Source organism: Hemiscyllium ocellatum, chromosome 28 (assembly GCF_020745735.1).
Source record: "Hemiscyllium ocellatum isolate sHemOce1 chromosome 28, sHemOce1.pat.X.cur, whole genome shotgun sequence".
Taxonomy (NCBI): domain Eukaryota; kingdom Metazoa; phylum Chordata; class Chondrichthyes; order Orectolobiformes; family Hemiscylliidae; genus Hemiscyllium; species Hemiscyllium ocellatum.
Genome location: NC_083428.1, coordinates 44,448,054 through 44,464,197, shown reverse-complemented (window position 1 = coordinate 44,464,197; position 16,144 = coordinate 44,448,054). Strand labels below are relative to the sequence as shown.

Here is a 16,144-nt window from a genome sequence, read left to right as displayed (position 1 = left end):
TAAATCCCCAGGGCCGGATGGAATTTATTCTGGGATTCTCTGGGAAGTTAAGGAAGAGATTACAGAACCTTTGGCTTTGATATTTATGTCATTATTGTCTACAAGAATAGTGCCAGAAGTCTGGAGGATAGTAAATGTTTTACCTTTGTTCAAGAAGGGGAGTAGAGACAACCCTGGTAATTATAGACCAGTGAGCCTTACTTCGATTGTGGGTAAAGTGTTGGAAAGGATTATAAGAGATAGGATTTTTAATCATCTAGAAAGGAATAATTTGATTAAGGATAGTCAACATAGTTTTGTGAAGGGCAGATAATGCCTCACAAACCTTATTGAGTTCTTTGAGAAGGTGACAAAGCAGGTGAATGAGCAGTTGTGTGGTGTAAATGAATTTTAGCGAAGTGTTTGATAAGGTTCCCCATGGTAGGCTATTGCACAAAATATGGAGGCATGGGATTGAGGATGATTGAGTGGTTTGGATCAGAAAGTGGCTAGCTGTAAGAAGGCAAAGAGTGGTGGTTGATGGGAAATGTTCATCCTGGAGTTCAGTTACTAGTGAGTTACTGCAAGGATCTGTTTGGGTGCCACTGCATTTTGGTATTTTTATAAATGACCTGGATGAGGGCGTAGGTGAATGGGTTAGTAAATTTGCAGATGACACTAAAGTCGGTAAAGCCATGGATAGTGCCAAAGGAAGTTGCAGATTGCAGAGGGACATAGATAAGCTGCAGAGCAAGGCTGAGAGGTGGCAAATAGAGTTTAATGTGGAAAAGTGTGAGGTGATTCACTTTGGAAGGAGCAATAGGAATAAAGAGTACTGGGCTAATGGTAAGATTCATGGTAGTGTAGATGAACAGAGAGATCTCAGTGTCCATGTACATAGATCCCTGAAAGTTGCCACCCAGGTTGATAGGGTTGTTAAGAAGGCATACGGTGCTTTAGCTTTTATGGTAGAGGGATTCAGTTTCAGCCACAAGGTCATGTTGCAGCTGTACAAAACTCTGGTGTGGCCGCACTTGGAGTATTGTGTACAGTTCTGGTCACTGCATTACAGGAAGGATGTGGAAACTTTGAAAAGTGTGCAAAGGAGATTTACCAGGATGTTGCCTGGTATGGAAGGAAGGTCTTATAAGGAAAGGCTGAGGGACTTGAGGCTGTTTTCATTAGAGAGAAGAAGGTTGAGAGGTGACTTAATAGAGACATACAAGATAATCAGAGGATTAAATAGGGTGGAGAGTGAGAGCCTTTTTCCTGAGATAGGGATGGCTAGCATGAGGGGACATAGTTTTAAACTGAGGGGTGATAGATACAGGACAAATGTCAGAGGTGGATTCTTTGCTCAGAGAGTAGAAGGGATGTGGAATGCACTGCCTGCAACAGTAGTAGACTCGCCAACTTTAAGGGCATTTAAATAGTCATTGGATAGGCATATGGATAATAACGGAATAACATTGGTTAGATGGGCTTCAGATTGGTTCCACAGGTTGGCAGTACATGGAGAGCCAAAGGCCCTGCACTGAGCTATAATGTTCTATGTTTTATATTTTATGTTCTAACCTACCTCTGATATCTCCCCTAAACCTTCCTCCAATCACCTTAAAGTTATGATCCCTTGTTACAGCCATTGCTGTCCTGGGGAAAAGTCGCTGGCTATCTACACTATCACATTACCTTGTACCCCTCTATCAAGTCACCTCTCTTCCTTCTCTCCAGTGTGAAAAGCCCTTGCTCACTCAACCCCTTTTCATAAGGTAAGCCCTCCAGTCCAGGCAGCTTCCTGGTAAATCTCCACTGCACCCCCCTCTAAAGCATCGAAGTCCTTCCAATAATGAAATGACCAGAACTAGACACAATATTCCTAGTGTAATCTATCTGGAGTTTTAAAGAGCTGCAGCAAAAACCCCGTGGCTCTTAAACTCAATCCCCCTGTTAATGAAAGTCAAAACACCATACGCATTCTTAACAACCCGATCAACTTGGGTGGCAACTTTAAGGGATCTGTGTACGTGGACCCCAGGATCGAGCTGTTCCTCCACACTGCCAAGAATCCTGTCTTTAACCCTATATTCAGCATTCAATTTCAATCTTTCAAAACAAATCACTTCACATTAAACCAGGTTGAACTCCATCTGAAAATGTGTTGCTGGAAAAGTGCAATAGGTCAGGCAGCATCCAAAGAGCAGGAGAATCGATGTTTCGGGCATGAGCCCTTCTTCAGGAATGAGGAGAGTGTGCCAAGCAGGCTAAGATAAAAGGTAGGGAGGAGGGACTTGGGGGAAGGGAGTTGGAAATGCGATAGGTGGAAGGAGGTGAGGGTGATAGGTCAGAGTGGGGGTGGAGGTGGAGAGGTCAGGAAGAAGATTGCATGTTAGGAAGGCGGTGCTGAGTTCGAGGGTTGGGACTGAGACAAGGTGGGGGGAGGGGAAATGAGAACTGGAGAAATCTGAGTTCATCCCTTGTGGTTGGAGGGTTCCTAGGCGGAAAATGAGGCGCTCTTCCTCCAACCGTCATGTTGCTATGGTCTGGCGATGGAGGAGTCCAAGGACTTGCATGTCCTTGGTGGAGTGAGAGGGGGAGTTGAAGTGTTGAGCCACAGGGTGGTTGGATTGGTTGGTCCAGGTGTCCGAGAGGTGTTCCCTGAAACGTTCCACAAGTAGGCGGCCTGTCTCCCTAATATAGAGGAGACCACATCGGGTGCAGCGGATGCAGTAAATGATGTGTGTGGAGGTGCAGGTGAATTTGTGGCAGATATGGAAGTATCCCTTGGGGCCTTGGAAGGAAGTAAGGGGGGAGGTGTGGGCGCACGTTTTGCATGTCTTGCGGTTGCAGGGGAAGGTGCCGGGAGTGGAGGTTGGGTTGGTGGGGGGTGTGGACCTGACGAGGGAGTCATGGAGGGAGTGGTCTTTTCGGAACACTGATAGGGGAGGGGAGGGAAATATATCCCTGGTGGGTCCGTTTGGAGGTGGCGGAAATGGCGACGGATGATACGATGTATCTGGAGGTTGGTGGGGTGGTAGGTGAAGACCAGTGGGGTTCTGTCCTGGTGGCAAGTGGAGGGGCGGGGCTCAAGGGCGGAGGAGCGGGAAGTGGAGGAGATGTAGTGGAGGGCATGGTCGATCATGTCTGGGGGGAAATTGCGGTCTTTGAAGAAGGAGACCATCTGGGCTGTGCGGTGTTGGAACTGGTCCTCCTAGGAGCAGATGCGGCGGAGACGAAGGAATTGGGAATATGGGATGGTGTTTTTACAGGGGGCAGGGTGGGAGGAGGTGTAGTCTAGGTAGCTGTGGAGGTCAGTCAGTTTGTAGTAGATGTCTGTGTTGATTCGGTCGCCCGAGATAGAAATGGAAAGGTCTAGGAAGGGGAGGGAGGAGTCTGAGACGGTCCAGGTAAATTTGAGGTCGGGGTGGAAGGAGTTGGTAAAGTGGATGAACTGTTCAACCTCCTCGTGGGAGCACGAGGCAGCACCGATACAGTCATCGATGTAGCGGAGGAAAAGGTGGGGGGTGGTGCCAGTGTAGTTGCGGAAGATGGATTGTTCCACATATCCTACGAAGAGGCAGGGATAGCTGGGGCCCATGCGGGTGCCCATGGCAACTCCTTTGGTTTGGAGGAAGTGGGAGGATTGGAAAGAGAAGTTGTTCAGAGTGAGGACCAATTCAGTCAGTCGAAGGAGGGTGTCAGTGGAAGGTACTGGTTGGTTCGGCGGGAAAGGAAGAAGCGGAGGGCTTTGAGGCCTTCGTGATGGGGGCCACATCTCAGCCCAGCTCTGCAACCTGTCAATGTCTTGTTGTAGCCTGCAACTGCCCGTGACATTATCGACCACACCACCGACCTTTGTGTCATCAGCAAACTTACTAACCCACCCTTCCATTTCTTCATCCAAGTCATTTATAAAAACTACAAAGAGCAGAGGCCCAAGAATGCATGGCACAGTGGCTCAGTGGTCAGCACTGCTGCCTCACAGCACCAGGGTCTCAGGTTCAATTCCAGCCTTGGGTGACTGTGTGGAGTTTGCACATTCTCCCCGTGTCTGCGTGGGTTTCCTCCAGGTGCTCCGGTTTCCTCCCACAGTCCAAAGATGTGCAGATCAGGTAAATTGGCCATGCTAAATTGCCCATAGTGTTAGGTGCATTAATCAGAGGGAAGTGGGACTAGGTGCATTACTCTGAGGGTCGGTGTGGATTGGTTGGGTCAAAGGGCCTGTTTCCACATTGTAGAGAATCTAATCTAATCTAATCCCTGTGGGACACCACTGGTCACTGACCTCCAGGCAGAATACTTTCCATCCACAACCACTCGCTGTCTTCTTTCGGCCAGCCAATTCTGTATCCAGACGGCAAATGTCCCTGTATCCCATACCCTCCTAACTTTCTGAATGAGCCTACCATGGGGAACCTTATCAAATACCTTACTGAAATCCATATACACCACATCCACTGCTCAACCTTCATCAGTGTGTTTTGTCACATCCTCAAAGAACTCAATAAGGCTTGTAAGGCATGGCCTGCCCCTCACAAAGACATGCTGACTATCTTTAATCAACTGTATTTTTCCAAAGAGTCATAAGTCCTATCTATCAGAATCCTTTCCAGTACCTTACTTACCACAGACGTAAGACTGACTGGCCTGTAGTTCCCAGGGATTTCCCTATTCCCTTTCTTGAACAGAGGAACAATATTCGGCTCCCTCCAATTATCTGGTACTACTCCCGTGGAGAGTGAGGATGCGAACATCATCGCCAGAGGCACAGCAATCTCGTTCCTTGCTTCCTGTAGTAACCTTGGATGTATCTGGCCTGGTTCTGGAGACATATCTATCTTGATGCTTCCCACAATTTCCAGCATATCCACTTTCTTACATTCATATCCACTTTCTTAATATCAATCTGTTCAAGCCTATTAACCTGGTCCACAGTGTTCTCACTATCAACAAGGTCCCTCTCTCTAGTGAATACTGAAGCAAAAAACTCATTTAGGGCCCCCCCCCTCTGCATGTAAGGGACAGATTGCAAATGTGACACGGCATGTGAGAGACAGTGAGTGGGTGTGAGACCGATTGTGTGAGCCAGAGAGTGTGAGACTGTGTACACAGTGACAGGGCAGTCGGTGTAAGTGCAATCACAAGGCAGTCTGTGTACACACAGTGATGGGGCAGTCTGTGTACACACAGTGATGGGACAGTCTGTGCACACACAGTGATGGGGCAGTCTGTGTACACACAGTGATGGGGCAGTCTGTGTACACACAATTACGGGACAGTCTGTGTACACACAATTATGGGACAGTCTGCGTACACACAATAACGGGGCAGTCTATGTACACACAGTGACAGGGCAGTCTGTGTACTCACAGTGACAGGGCAGTCTGTGTACTCACAGTGATGGGACAGTCTGTGTACACCCAGTGATGAGGCAGTCTGTGTACTCAGTGGTGGGGCAGTCTGTGTACACACAGTGGTGGGGCAGTCTGTGTACTCACAGTGATGGGACAGTCTGTGTACACACAGTGGTGGGGCAGTCTGTGTACTCACAATGATGGGACAGTCTGTGTACACACAGTGACGGAGCAGTCTGTGTACACACAGTGGTGGGGCAGTCTGTGTACTCATAGTGGTGGGGCAGTCTGTGTACTCACAGTGGTGGGGCAGTCTGTGTATACAAAGTGGTGTGGCAGTCTGTGTACACACAGTGGTGGGGCAGTCTGTGTACACACAGTGGTGGGCCAGTCTGTGTACTCACAGTGGTGGGGCATTCTGTGTACACGCAGTGGTGGGGCAGTCTGTATACACAAAGTGGTGTGGCAGTCTGTGTACACAGTGGTGGGGCAGTCTGTGTATACACAAAGTGGTGTGGCAGTCTATGTACTCACAGTGACAAGGCAGTCTGTATACACACAGTGTGGGGCAGTCTGTGTCCACACAGTGTTGAGGCAGTCTGTATACACACAGTGGTGGGGCAGTCTGTGTACACACAGTGTTGAGGCAGTCTGTATACACACAGTGGTGGGCAGTCTGTGTATCCACCGTGTTGATGCAGTCTGTATACACACAGTGGTGGGGCAGTCTGTGTACACACAGTGATGAGGCAGTCTGTGTACTCACAGTGGTGGGGCGGTTCGTGTACTCACAGTGGTGGGACAGTCTGTGTACACACAGTGGTGGGGCAGTCTGTATACACACAGTGGTGGGGCACTCAGTGTACTCACAGTGACCAGGCAGTCTGTGTACTCACAGTGGTGGGGCATTCTGTGTACACACAGTGGTTGGGAGTCTGTGTACGCACAGTGAAGAGGCAGTCTGTGTACTCACAGTGGTGGTGCAGTCAGTGTACACACAGTGGTGGGGCAGTCTGTGTACATCAGTGATGAGGCAGTCTCTGTTCACACAGTGGTGGGGCAGTCTGTATACACAAAGTGGTTGGAAGTCTTTGTATGCACTGTGAAGAGGCAGTCTGTGTACTCACAGTGGTGGGGCAGTCTGTGTACTCACAGTGACAGGGCAGTCTGTGTACACACAGTGGTGGGGCACTCTGTGTACACACAGTGGTGGGGCTGTCAATGTACACACAGTGGTGGGGCAGTCTGTGTACACACAGTGACGAGGCTGTCAATGTACTCAAGTGGTGGGGCAATCTGTGTACACACAGTGACAGGGCAGTCTGTGTACACACAGTGGTGGGACAGTCTGTGTATACACAGTGGTGGAGCAGTCTGTGTACACACAGTGATGAGGCAGTCTGTGTACTCACAGTGGTGGGGCAGTTCGTGTACTCACAGTGGTGGGACAGTCTGTGTACACACAGTGGTGGGACAGTCTGTGTACACACAGTGGTGTGGCAGTCTGTGTACACACAGTGATGGGGCAGTCAATATACTCACAATGGTGGGGCAGTCTGTATACACAAAGTGATTGGAAGTCTTTGTACGCACTGTGAAGAGGCAGTCTGTGTACTCACAGTGGTGGGGCAGTCAGTGTACTCACAGTGATGGAGCAGTCTGTGTACACACAGTGACATGGCAGTCTGTGTACTCACAGTGGTGGGGCAGTCTGTGTATACACAGTGGTGGGGCAGTCAGTGTACTCACAGTGGTGGGGCAGTCTGTGTACACACAGTGGTCGGCAGTCTGTGTATGCGCAGTGATGGGGCAGTCTGTGTACACACAGTGGTGGGGCAGTCTGTGTACACACAGTGACGCGGCAGTCTCTGTACACACAGTGGTGGGGCAGTCTGTGTACACACAGTGGTGTGGCAGTCTGTGTACACAGTGGTGGGGCAGTCTGTGTACACAGATTGACGGGGCAGTCAATGTACTCACAGTGGTGGGGCAGTCTGTGTACACACAGTGACGCGGCAGTCTGTGTATACACAGTGATGGGGCAGTCTGTGTACTCACAGTGGTGAGCAGTCTGTGTACGCGCAGTGATGGGGCAGTCTGTGTACACACAGTGGTGGGGCAGACTGTGTACTCACAGTGACAGGGCATTCTGTGTACACACAGTGGTGGGGCAGTCTGTGTACACACAGTGGTGGGGCACTCTGTGTACTCACAGTGGTGGGACAGTCTGTGTACACAGAGTGGTGGGACAGTCTGTGTACACACAATGACAGGGCAGTCTGTGTACACACAGTAGTGGGCCAGTTGGTGCATATGCAGTGACACTGTGACCTTTGTATCCTCCAGCTCGCAGCATGATGGTATTCTCCTGTATTCCGTTGCCTACCATTCGAGCTCAACTGTCGAAGCAAATGGAAGGGGCCTCTTACGGTGAGTGTGGAGTCAAGGGTTACAGAGGGTGAGTGTGAATGTAAAGAGTGAGTGGGATTATACAGAGTGAGTGTCCTTATGTGCAGATCAATCATGCTGTTGCTCATCACACCCTGTCTGAAATCCTGAATTTCCTCTCAGGTTCCATCTTCGCCTGGTTCCAGTCAGCGATGGCTTTAACAGACGTGATTTCCACCGCTCTGTTCAACAGTCTGTACGCTGGCTCTCTCCAATCGGAGAGTAACTTCCTTCTGCTCTTGGCGGCAGCGATCTGTTGGTCCAGTACTGTACCAGTTGTGTAAGTACCCCCTCTCTGTGACAGAGCCCACCCTGTCTGCCCTCATTTCCCATGTTCCTCCATTCTTTCAAACATCCTCCACTTCTCCACCCACCTTCTTGATGTGGTATCCCTCTCTATCTCTCTCTGTTGGAACATCTTCTCACCCATGGACAGGGGACAAAACGTCTGCAATACAAATTCCCAGCTCGGCGAACAGAACCACAAATAATTAGAATGGATGCCCTGAAATATGCAGGGAAGAGGTTTTGGGAATATTGGAAAGGATGAATATAGATAAGTCTCCTGGGCCTGATGGCATTTACCCCAGGATCCTATGGGAAGCTAGGGAGGAGATAGCAGAGCCATTGGCCTGGATTTTTATGTCGTCGTTGTCAACAGGAATAGTACCAGAGGACTGGAGGATAGCGAATGTGGTCCCATTGTTCAAGAAAGGGAGTAGGGATAGCCCTAGCAACTATAGGCCAGTGAGTCTGACTTCAGTGGTGGGCAAAGTCTTAGAGAGAATGGTAAGGGATAAGATTTATGAACATCTGGGTAGGAATAACGTGATCAGGGATAGCCAGCATGGTTTTGTGAAGGGCAGGTCGTGCCTCACAAACCTTATTGAGTTCTTTGAGAAGGTGACCAAGGAAGTGGATGAGGGTAAAGCAGTAGATGTTGTGTATATGGATTTTAGTAAGGCGTTCGATAAGGTTCCCCATGGTAGGCTAATGCTAAAACTTCGGAGGTATGGCATTGAGGATACATTAGAGGTTTGGATTAGGAATTGGCTGGCTGGAAGGAGACAGAGGGTAGTAGTTGATGGATTATGTTCATCTTGGAGCGCAGTTACTAGCGGTGTACCACAAGGATCTGTTTTGGGACCATTGCTTTTTGTTATCTTTATAAATGATCTAGAGGAAGGACTTGAAAGCTGGGTAAGCAAGTTTGCGGATGACACAAAAGTCGGTGGAGTTGTGGATAGTGAGGAAGGAAGTGGTAGGTTACAGCGGGATATAGATAAGTTGCAGAGCTGGGCAGAAATGTGGCAAATGGAATTCAATGTAGCTAAGTGCGAAGTCGTTCACTTTGGTAGGAATAACAAGATGATGGATTACTGGGCTAATGGTAGGCTACTTGGTAGTGTGGATGAGCAGAGGGATCTTGGTGTCCATGTACACAGATCTCTGAAAGTTGCCACCCAGGTAAATAGTGCTGTGAGGAAGGCATATGGTGTACTGGGCTTTATTGGCAGAGGAATTGAGTTCCAGAGTCCTGAGGTCATGTTGCAGTTGTATAAGACTCTGGTGCGGCCTCATCTGGAGTATTGTGTGCAGTTTTGGTCGCCATACTATAGGAAGGATGTGGAAGCTTTAGAACGAGTGCAGAGGAGGTTTACCAGGATGTTGCCTGGAATGGTAGGAAAATCTTATGAGGAAAGGCTGAGGCACTTGGGGCTGTTCTCATTGGAGAAGAGAAGGTTTAGGGGAGATCTGATAGAAGTGTATAAGATGATTAGGGGTTTAGATAGGGTAGATACTAAGAACCTTTTACCGCTAATGGAGTCAGGTGTTACTAGGGGACATAGCTTTAAATTAAGGGGTGGTAGGTATAGGACAGATGTTAGGGGTAGATTCTTCACACAGCGGGTTGTGAGTTCATGGAATGCCCTGCCCGTATCAGTGGTGAACTCTCCTTCTTTATGGTCATTTAAGCGGGCACTGGATAGGCATTTGGAAGTTATTGGGCTAGTATAGGTTAGGTAGGATTCGGTCGGCGCAACATCGAGGGCCAAAGGGCCTGTACTGCGCTGTATCCTTCTATGTTCTATGTTCTATCACCCCTTTCCCACACTTCCTTCTCCCAAACCACTCTTTCCCTCAGCATTCATTTCCACGGTGTATTAGATGTGGAGGTATCATGTTGGACTGGGGTGGACAAAGTTAAAAATCAACATGGTGTTCTGTGATTTTTGACAATGCATCAGAGACAGACTCTCTCACAGAACCTCAAACTCACCCCCACTCTCACTGATCCTCACCCTCACATTCACTGACCCCCCCAACCCCACCCTCACACTCACTGACCCCTCACCCCCACCCTCACTCTCACTGACCCCCCACCCTCACTCTCACTGACCCCCACACCCTCACCTTCACTGACACCCCACCCCCACCTCACTCTCACTGACCCCCCCACTCTCACCCTAACTGACCCCCCACCCCCACCCTCAGTTTCACTGACCCCCACTCTTACCCTCACTGACCTCCCACCCTCACTCTCATTGAACCCCACTCACTCTCACTGACCCCCACTCTCACCCTGACTGGCCCCCCCACCTCCACCCTCACTCTCACTGACCCTCTACCTCACCCTCACTGACCGCCCCCAACCCCACCATCGCTCTCACTGACCCCCCCATCCTCACTCTCAGTGACCCCCCCACCCTGACCCTCACTGACCCCCCACTCCCACCCTCAACCCTCACTGACCCCTCACCCACACTCTCACTGAACCCCCCCACCTCCACCTCCAATCTCACTGACACCCTACCCTCACTCTCACTGACCCTCACTCTCACTGACCCCCCCACCCTCATCCTCACTGACCCGCACCCCCATCCTCACTCTCATTGACCCCCACCCTCACACTCATCCTCACTGACACCCCACCCCCACACTCACTGACTCCCCCCACCCTCACTCTCACTGACCCCCTACCCCCACACTCACTGACCCCTCACCTCCACCATCACTCTCACTGACCCCCCCACCCACACTCGCACTGACCCCACCCCCACCCTCACCCTCACGGACCCCCCCACCCTCACTCTCAATGCCCCCCACTCTCACCCTCACTGACATCCCCATCATTATTCTCACTGACATCCCCACCCCCACCATCACTTTCACTGATCCCCCCCCGCCTCACCTCACTAACTCCCCCACCACCCTCACCCTCACTGACCCTCACCCTCACTCTCACTGACCCCCCCAACCTCACCCTTACTGGCTCCCACCCTCACTGACTCACACCACCCTTACTGACCCCACACCCTCATACTCACCCTCACTGACCCCCACCAATCTCACTGACCCCCCACTCTCACCCTCACTGACCCCCATCCCCACTGACCCCCCCACCCCCACCCTCACTGACCCCCATCCTCACTGACCCCCCCACCCCCACCCTCACTGACCCCCACCTTCACACTCACTGATCCCCACACTCACTGATCCTCACCCACACCCACCCCCACTCCCACTCTCACTGACCCCCACTCCCACTCTCACTGACTCTCCACCCTCACCCTTACTGACCCCTACCCTCACACTCACTGACCCCCACCCTCACACTCACCAACCCCCACCCTCACACTCGCTGACCCTCACCCTCACACTCACCTTTAAATTCCATCCAGACCATCACCCAGTGACTGCACCTCATGCAATCAGACCTCTCAGTGACAGTCCGTTGTCCAATCACATCGCCCATTGATGAACCCCCCCTGAGGTTAGTAGCTGTTGATGAGGGGTGTGGGTGTGGGGGGAGCAGGGCAGGGACTGGAGAAACATGGCACCATCGGGCAATCGCAACATCTTTAACCAGGACAGAGAACCCAGATGACTAGCTGTGGTTCAGAGAAGGGGCCAGTGGTGCTGGAGAGAGAAGGGCTGCAAGCAGAAGCTTATCTTGGCAGAGTGAAATTGGGGCGAGGAGTGAGGATGTTGGTCAGGAGCATTTCACAATCTCCATAGAATCCTGTAATGAGATTCAAACTTCCAGTTAATAGCTGAAAGAATTACACATCAAAATTTTACAATGTAAGATGCTCACTGTAACAGATTACTACATAAGACTACTAACTAAACGCTACCTTTATAGACAACCTGCATTCTTAGCGACCAGCAGAATACCATCTCCTCACATGGTGAATCACAACAGCCTTTTGGCCTCTAGCTGCTCTCTCCTCTCCCCTGGCTAAACCATAAAAGCTCTGCCTGCATCATCCAATGGTCAGGTCTCAATCTCCTTTCCTCATTCATCCTGTGGCCGAATCATTCCAATGGCTGCCTGAGAGGGGACTGGGACCTGTCTGAGTCTCAGAAATGATTTAGAGGAGATTTTAAAAACGTTAAAGAAGCATATAATATGAAACATCCATGAAATATCAGGCTGTAGTTGCAAGGACTATCGTTGACCTCATCTCCTCTGGAGACCTCCCCTCCAAATCTTCCCACCTTATAGTCCCTCATTCCCTCCACATCTTCCCACCTCATAGCCCCTCAATCCCGATACACTCCTTCCCAAAGCAAAAGTTCCCAGGCAAGACCCATCCTTTCAGCCTGGTTTGATTTGATATTGAGTTGATTTATTGTAGTCACATGTACCTGAACACAGTGAAAAGTTTTGTTTTGCGAGCAGTACAGGGAGATCATAGCAAACACGAACATACAGATCATAGGGTGGTCAGACAGAGTGAGGCTACACAGGTTACAGCTGCACAAGGGGTGGACATTATTTGAAGTTAGACAGTTCATTCAGACGGTCTAATAACACCAGGGAAGTAGCTGTTCTTGAACCTGTTGGTACGTGTATTAAAGCTCCTGCCTGACTCCCCACTCACTTTATTCCTTCCTATCTTGACTCCATTTTCTCCCCCTTTGTTTAATCTCTTCCCACTTACCTTCACCATTCTTCTGATGCTTTATATCAGTTCCATAATAATTCTGGGATTAACATCAGACAATGGGAAGGGAGGGGTCAGTGGGGCTAGTTTGCACTGCTCTGGTACAGCTCATGAATGAAATGGCCACTTTCTGTATCTATTTTTGTTCTAGGGTTTACAGCTGGAGAGAGAAAAGGGGAACTTATAGCTCAATTGCTGGCACAGACTCAGCACAACGACTGATCACAGAGGAACAGTACTACAGTGATGACAGCTGTATGTTGTCTCTTTCGGAATGACGAGTCACAGCTAGGATGTGGAAATCCAATCGACTAAAAAGAGACTAAGAGGTTAAAGTTCAAAGGAATTACATTGGGACCTGCCCAGTAGGAACTTTCATTTCTGAGTCTTAAATTGAAAATGATTGGAGCTTTGAAATGGGAGTTTTGTGTAGCTGTCAAACATGCTGGGGCCTTTTGGGAATGATAGTCTGGTGGTAATGTTACTGGACCTAATCCAGGGAAAGGGAATGTTGAGCATTTAAATCCAGCTTTAAAAATGTCCCTGAGGTGATCAGGTGGTCAAGAGATCGCCAACTGATTCACTGGTTACTTGAGGGAGGGAAAGCTACCATCCTTGGTCAGTTTGAGTGTTAATGTGGCTCCACTCCCAAATCAAGATGAAAGGATCCCACAAACCCTTTTTTTAATGAGATCTCACAAACCCTTCGGTTTATAAAATAATTCAAAGCAGCTGAAGGACAATGATTCCCACATCCTGCGATCGAATGGAAGATCAGCTGAAGTGAATGATAATTATCTGTTCATTTATATTGTCAGATATTGCATCTTGAAAGCAATGTTGATCTACCTCACAGTGGGAGCTTTCTGTTTGCTTAATGACCCTGATTTGTTCATACAGCAGAGAAATGTTTCAGGATTCTGCAATAGTGCACAGAACTGAGTTATTTTTCCCTCACTGGTCAGAATCTGTCACCCTGCTTACGTTATAAACTGTCCAACTCTGGGCAACTGCCCAACACCACATCCTTATTGAAACCAGAAGCTCTGACTTACCCTTCCTGCTATCATCCAGTAAACGCACAATTTACCATCAGAGCAACACAAACCCACCCAGGTCAAGACGAGAGATTGGCACTGAGTGAATAAGCTGCTTATAAATGTCCGTCCAACCTCTTTCACAGTTGGAACAGCGAGAGGGCAAGGACTGAGCAATTCCCTGGGAAACATCAGCATGACTTTGCTAAAAGGGAGGTTGTATTTAACCAATTTATTGTGGCTCTTTGAAGAAATAACATGCACTGTGGATAAGGGGGAGCTTGACAATATACAACACTTGGATTGTCAGTGGGGTTTTGATAGGAGGCCATTTCAAGGATTGTTGTGAAATAAAATGAAGTCTGATTGATGTAGGGGGTAACCTACATCATGGATAGAAGACTGGCTTGCCAACAGGAAGTAGAGGGTACAGGTAGTTCCTCTATAATGCGATGATTGCGTCCTTGTGCAACCCCGCATTAAGGACAAATTGCTCTTTAAAAATAGCATTTAAAGTGTTGTATCACATTACAGCCAACACAGGTTTTAAAACTGAGCACTGTAGAAACCATGCCCCCAATTTGTCAATCGCGTTACAGCGAGTTCAGGGGAATGAAACGCGCGTTATAGCAGAACAACCTGCAGTAATAAATAGCACTTTGTTTAGCAGGATGTGACAAGTGAAGGCCATCATGAATGAAGTTTTGTTGGACCAATGCTAGACTAGTGTCATTTACATTAGATTAGACTTACAGTGTGGAAACAGGCCCTTCGGCCCAACAAGTCCACACCGACCCGCCGAAGCGCAACCCACCCATACCCCTACATTTACCCCTTACCTAACACTATGGGCAATTTAGCATGGCCAATTCACCTGACCCGCACATCTTTGTGACTGTGGGAGGAAACCGGAGCACCCGGAGGAAACCCACGCAGACACGGGGAGAACGTGCAAACTCCACACAGTCAGTCGCCTGAGTCGGGAATTGAACCCGGGTCTACAGGCGCTGTGAGGCAGCAGTGCTAACCACTGTGCCACCGTGCCGCCCACATGTTCAGCATAACTGCCTAATGTTTGCACTCTATGTCTATGTTGAATTATCCCAAATGCTTTATTAATGGCTTAGTTAACTTGTACCTTTACTTGCAAAAAAAAGTTTGCAAATATTCTCTGATGTCTCTTTTCTTTCAACTCCTTTAAATCGGATTGTCTGTCCCCATCCCTCCTGCTAAAGGGCATACCTTACAACATTGAATTCCATCGACCATGTCTCTGTCCGTCTCACCAGTCCATGTCCATCCCGAACTCCTCACCATTTATTACACATGCGGATTGTGTCATCTGCAAATTTCAAAACTGTACCCGAGATCCCCAAGCTCTAGACATCAGTTTGCATCATAAACTGTCCTCAGCAGTGTCCCTGTCCTCACCAGTGATACTGTCCTCACCAGAGCTATCATCACCAGTGCTGCTTTCATTGCCAGTGCTGCTGTCATTGCCAGTGCAATGTCCCAGCCAGTGCTGCTGTCATTGCCAGTGCTGTTGCCCCAGCCAGTGCTGCTGTCATTGCCAGTGCTGTTGCCCCAGCCAGTGCTGCTGTCATTGCCAGTGCGTTGTCCCAGCCAGTGCTGCTGTCATTGCCAGTGCGTTGTCCCAGCCAGTGCTGCTGTCATTGCCAGTGCATTGTCCCAGCCAGTGCTGCTGTCATTTGCAGGGCTGTTGCCCCAGCCAGTGCTGTTGCCCCAGCCAGTGTTTCTGTCATTACCAGTGCTGTTTCCCCAGCCAGTGCTGCTGTCATTGCCAGTGCGTTGTCCCAGCCAGTGCTGATGTCATTGCCAGTGCAATGTCCCAGCCAGTGATGCTGTTATTGCCAGTGCGTTGTCCCAGCCAGTGCTGCAGTCATTGCCAGTGCAATGTCCCAGCCAGTGATGCTGTTATTGCCAGTGCAATGTCCCAGCCAGTGCTGCTGTCATTTGCAGGGCTGTTGCCCCAGCCAGTGCTGCTGTCATTGCCAGTGCTGTTTCCCCAGCCAGTGCTGCTGTCATTGCCAGTGCTGTTGCCCCAGCCAGTGCTGCTGTCATTGCCAGTGCTGTTTCCCCAGCCAGTGCTGCTGACTTTGCCAGTGCAATGCATGATTTTGGGCTGTCTGATCTCTTCACGGGTGTCTATGGATCAAGAATAATATTAAAGTGTTGACAGTGTTACACAGAGCTGTCTGGATTTTACCAGCCCTGTCGTTAAGGACCATACATCAGGCAACAAGAACATGTTACGTTGATAACTTTTTAAAAAAGAGCAATTAATAAATATGACCATTAAAAAATGCCAAGTAGCAGAGCTAACCATTAAAATCTTTCTTGTCTTCTGTATTGTTAG

The 16,144-nt window shown here is 49.3% G+C and overlaps 1 protein-coding gene across 1 annotated transcript in view; it reads left to right on the top strand.

Annotated features, from left to right (window-relative positions):
- LOC132828944 (solute carrier family 46 member 2-like) overlaps positions 1-14,957 on the top strand; it is a 38,557-nt gene extending 23,600 nt beyond the window's left edge. Inside the window, exons 2-4 of the mRNA XM_060846161.1 lie at positions 7,677-7,760; positions 7,902-8,058; positions 12,882-14,957. Coding sequence (XP_060702144.1) covers positions 7,677-7,760; positions 7,902-8,058; positions 12,882-13,008 — 368 coding nt within the window. The 3' untranslated portion in view covers positions 13,009-14,957. The remainder of the gene's footprint in view (positions 1-7,676; positions 7,761-7,901; positions 8,059-12,881) is intronic.
- The last annotated feature ends 1,187 nt before the right edge of the window (positions 14,958-16,144 follow it).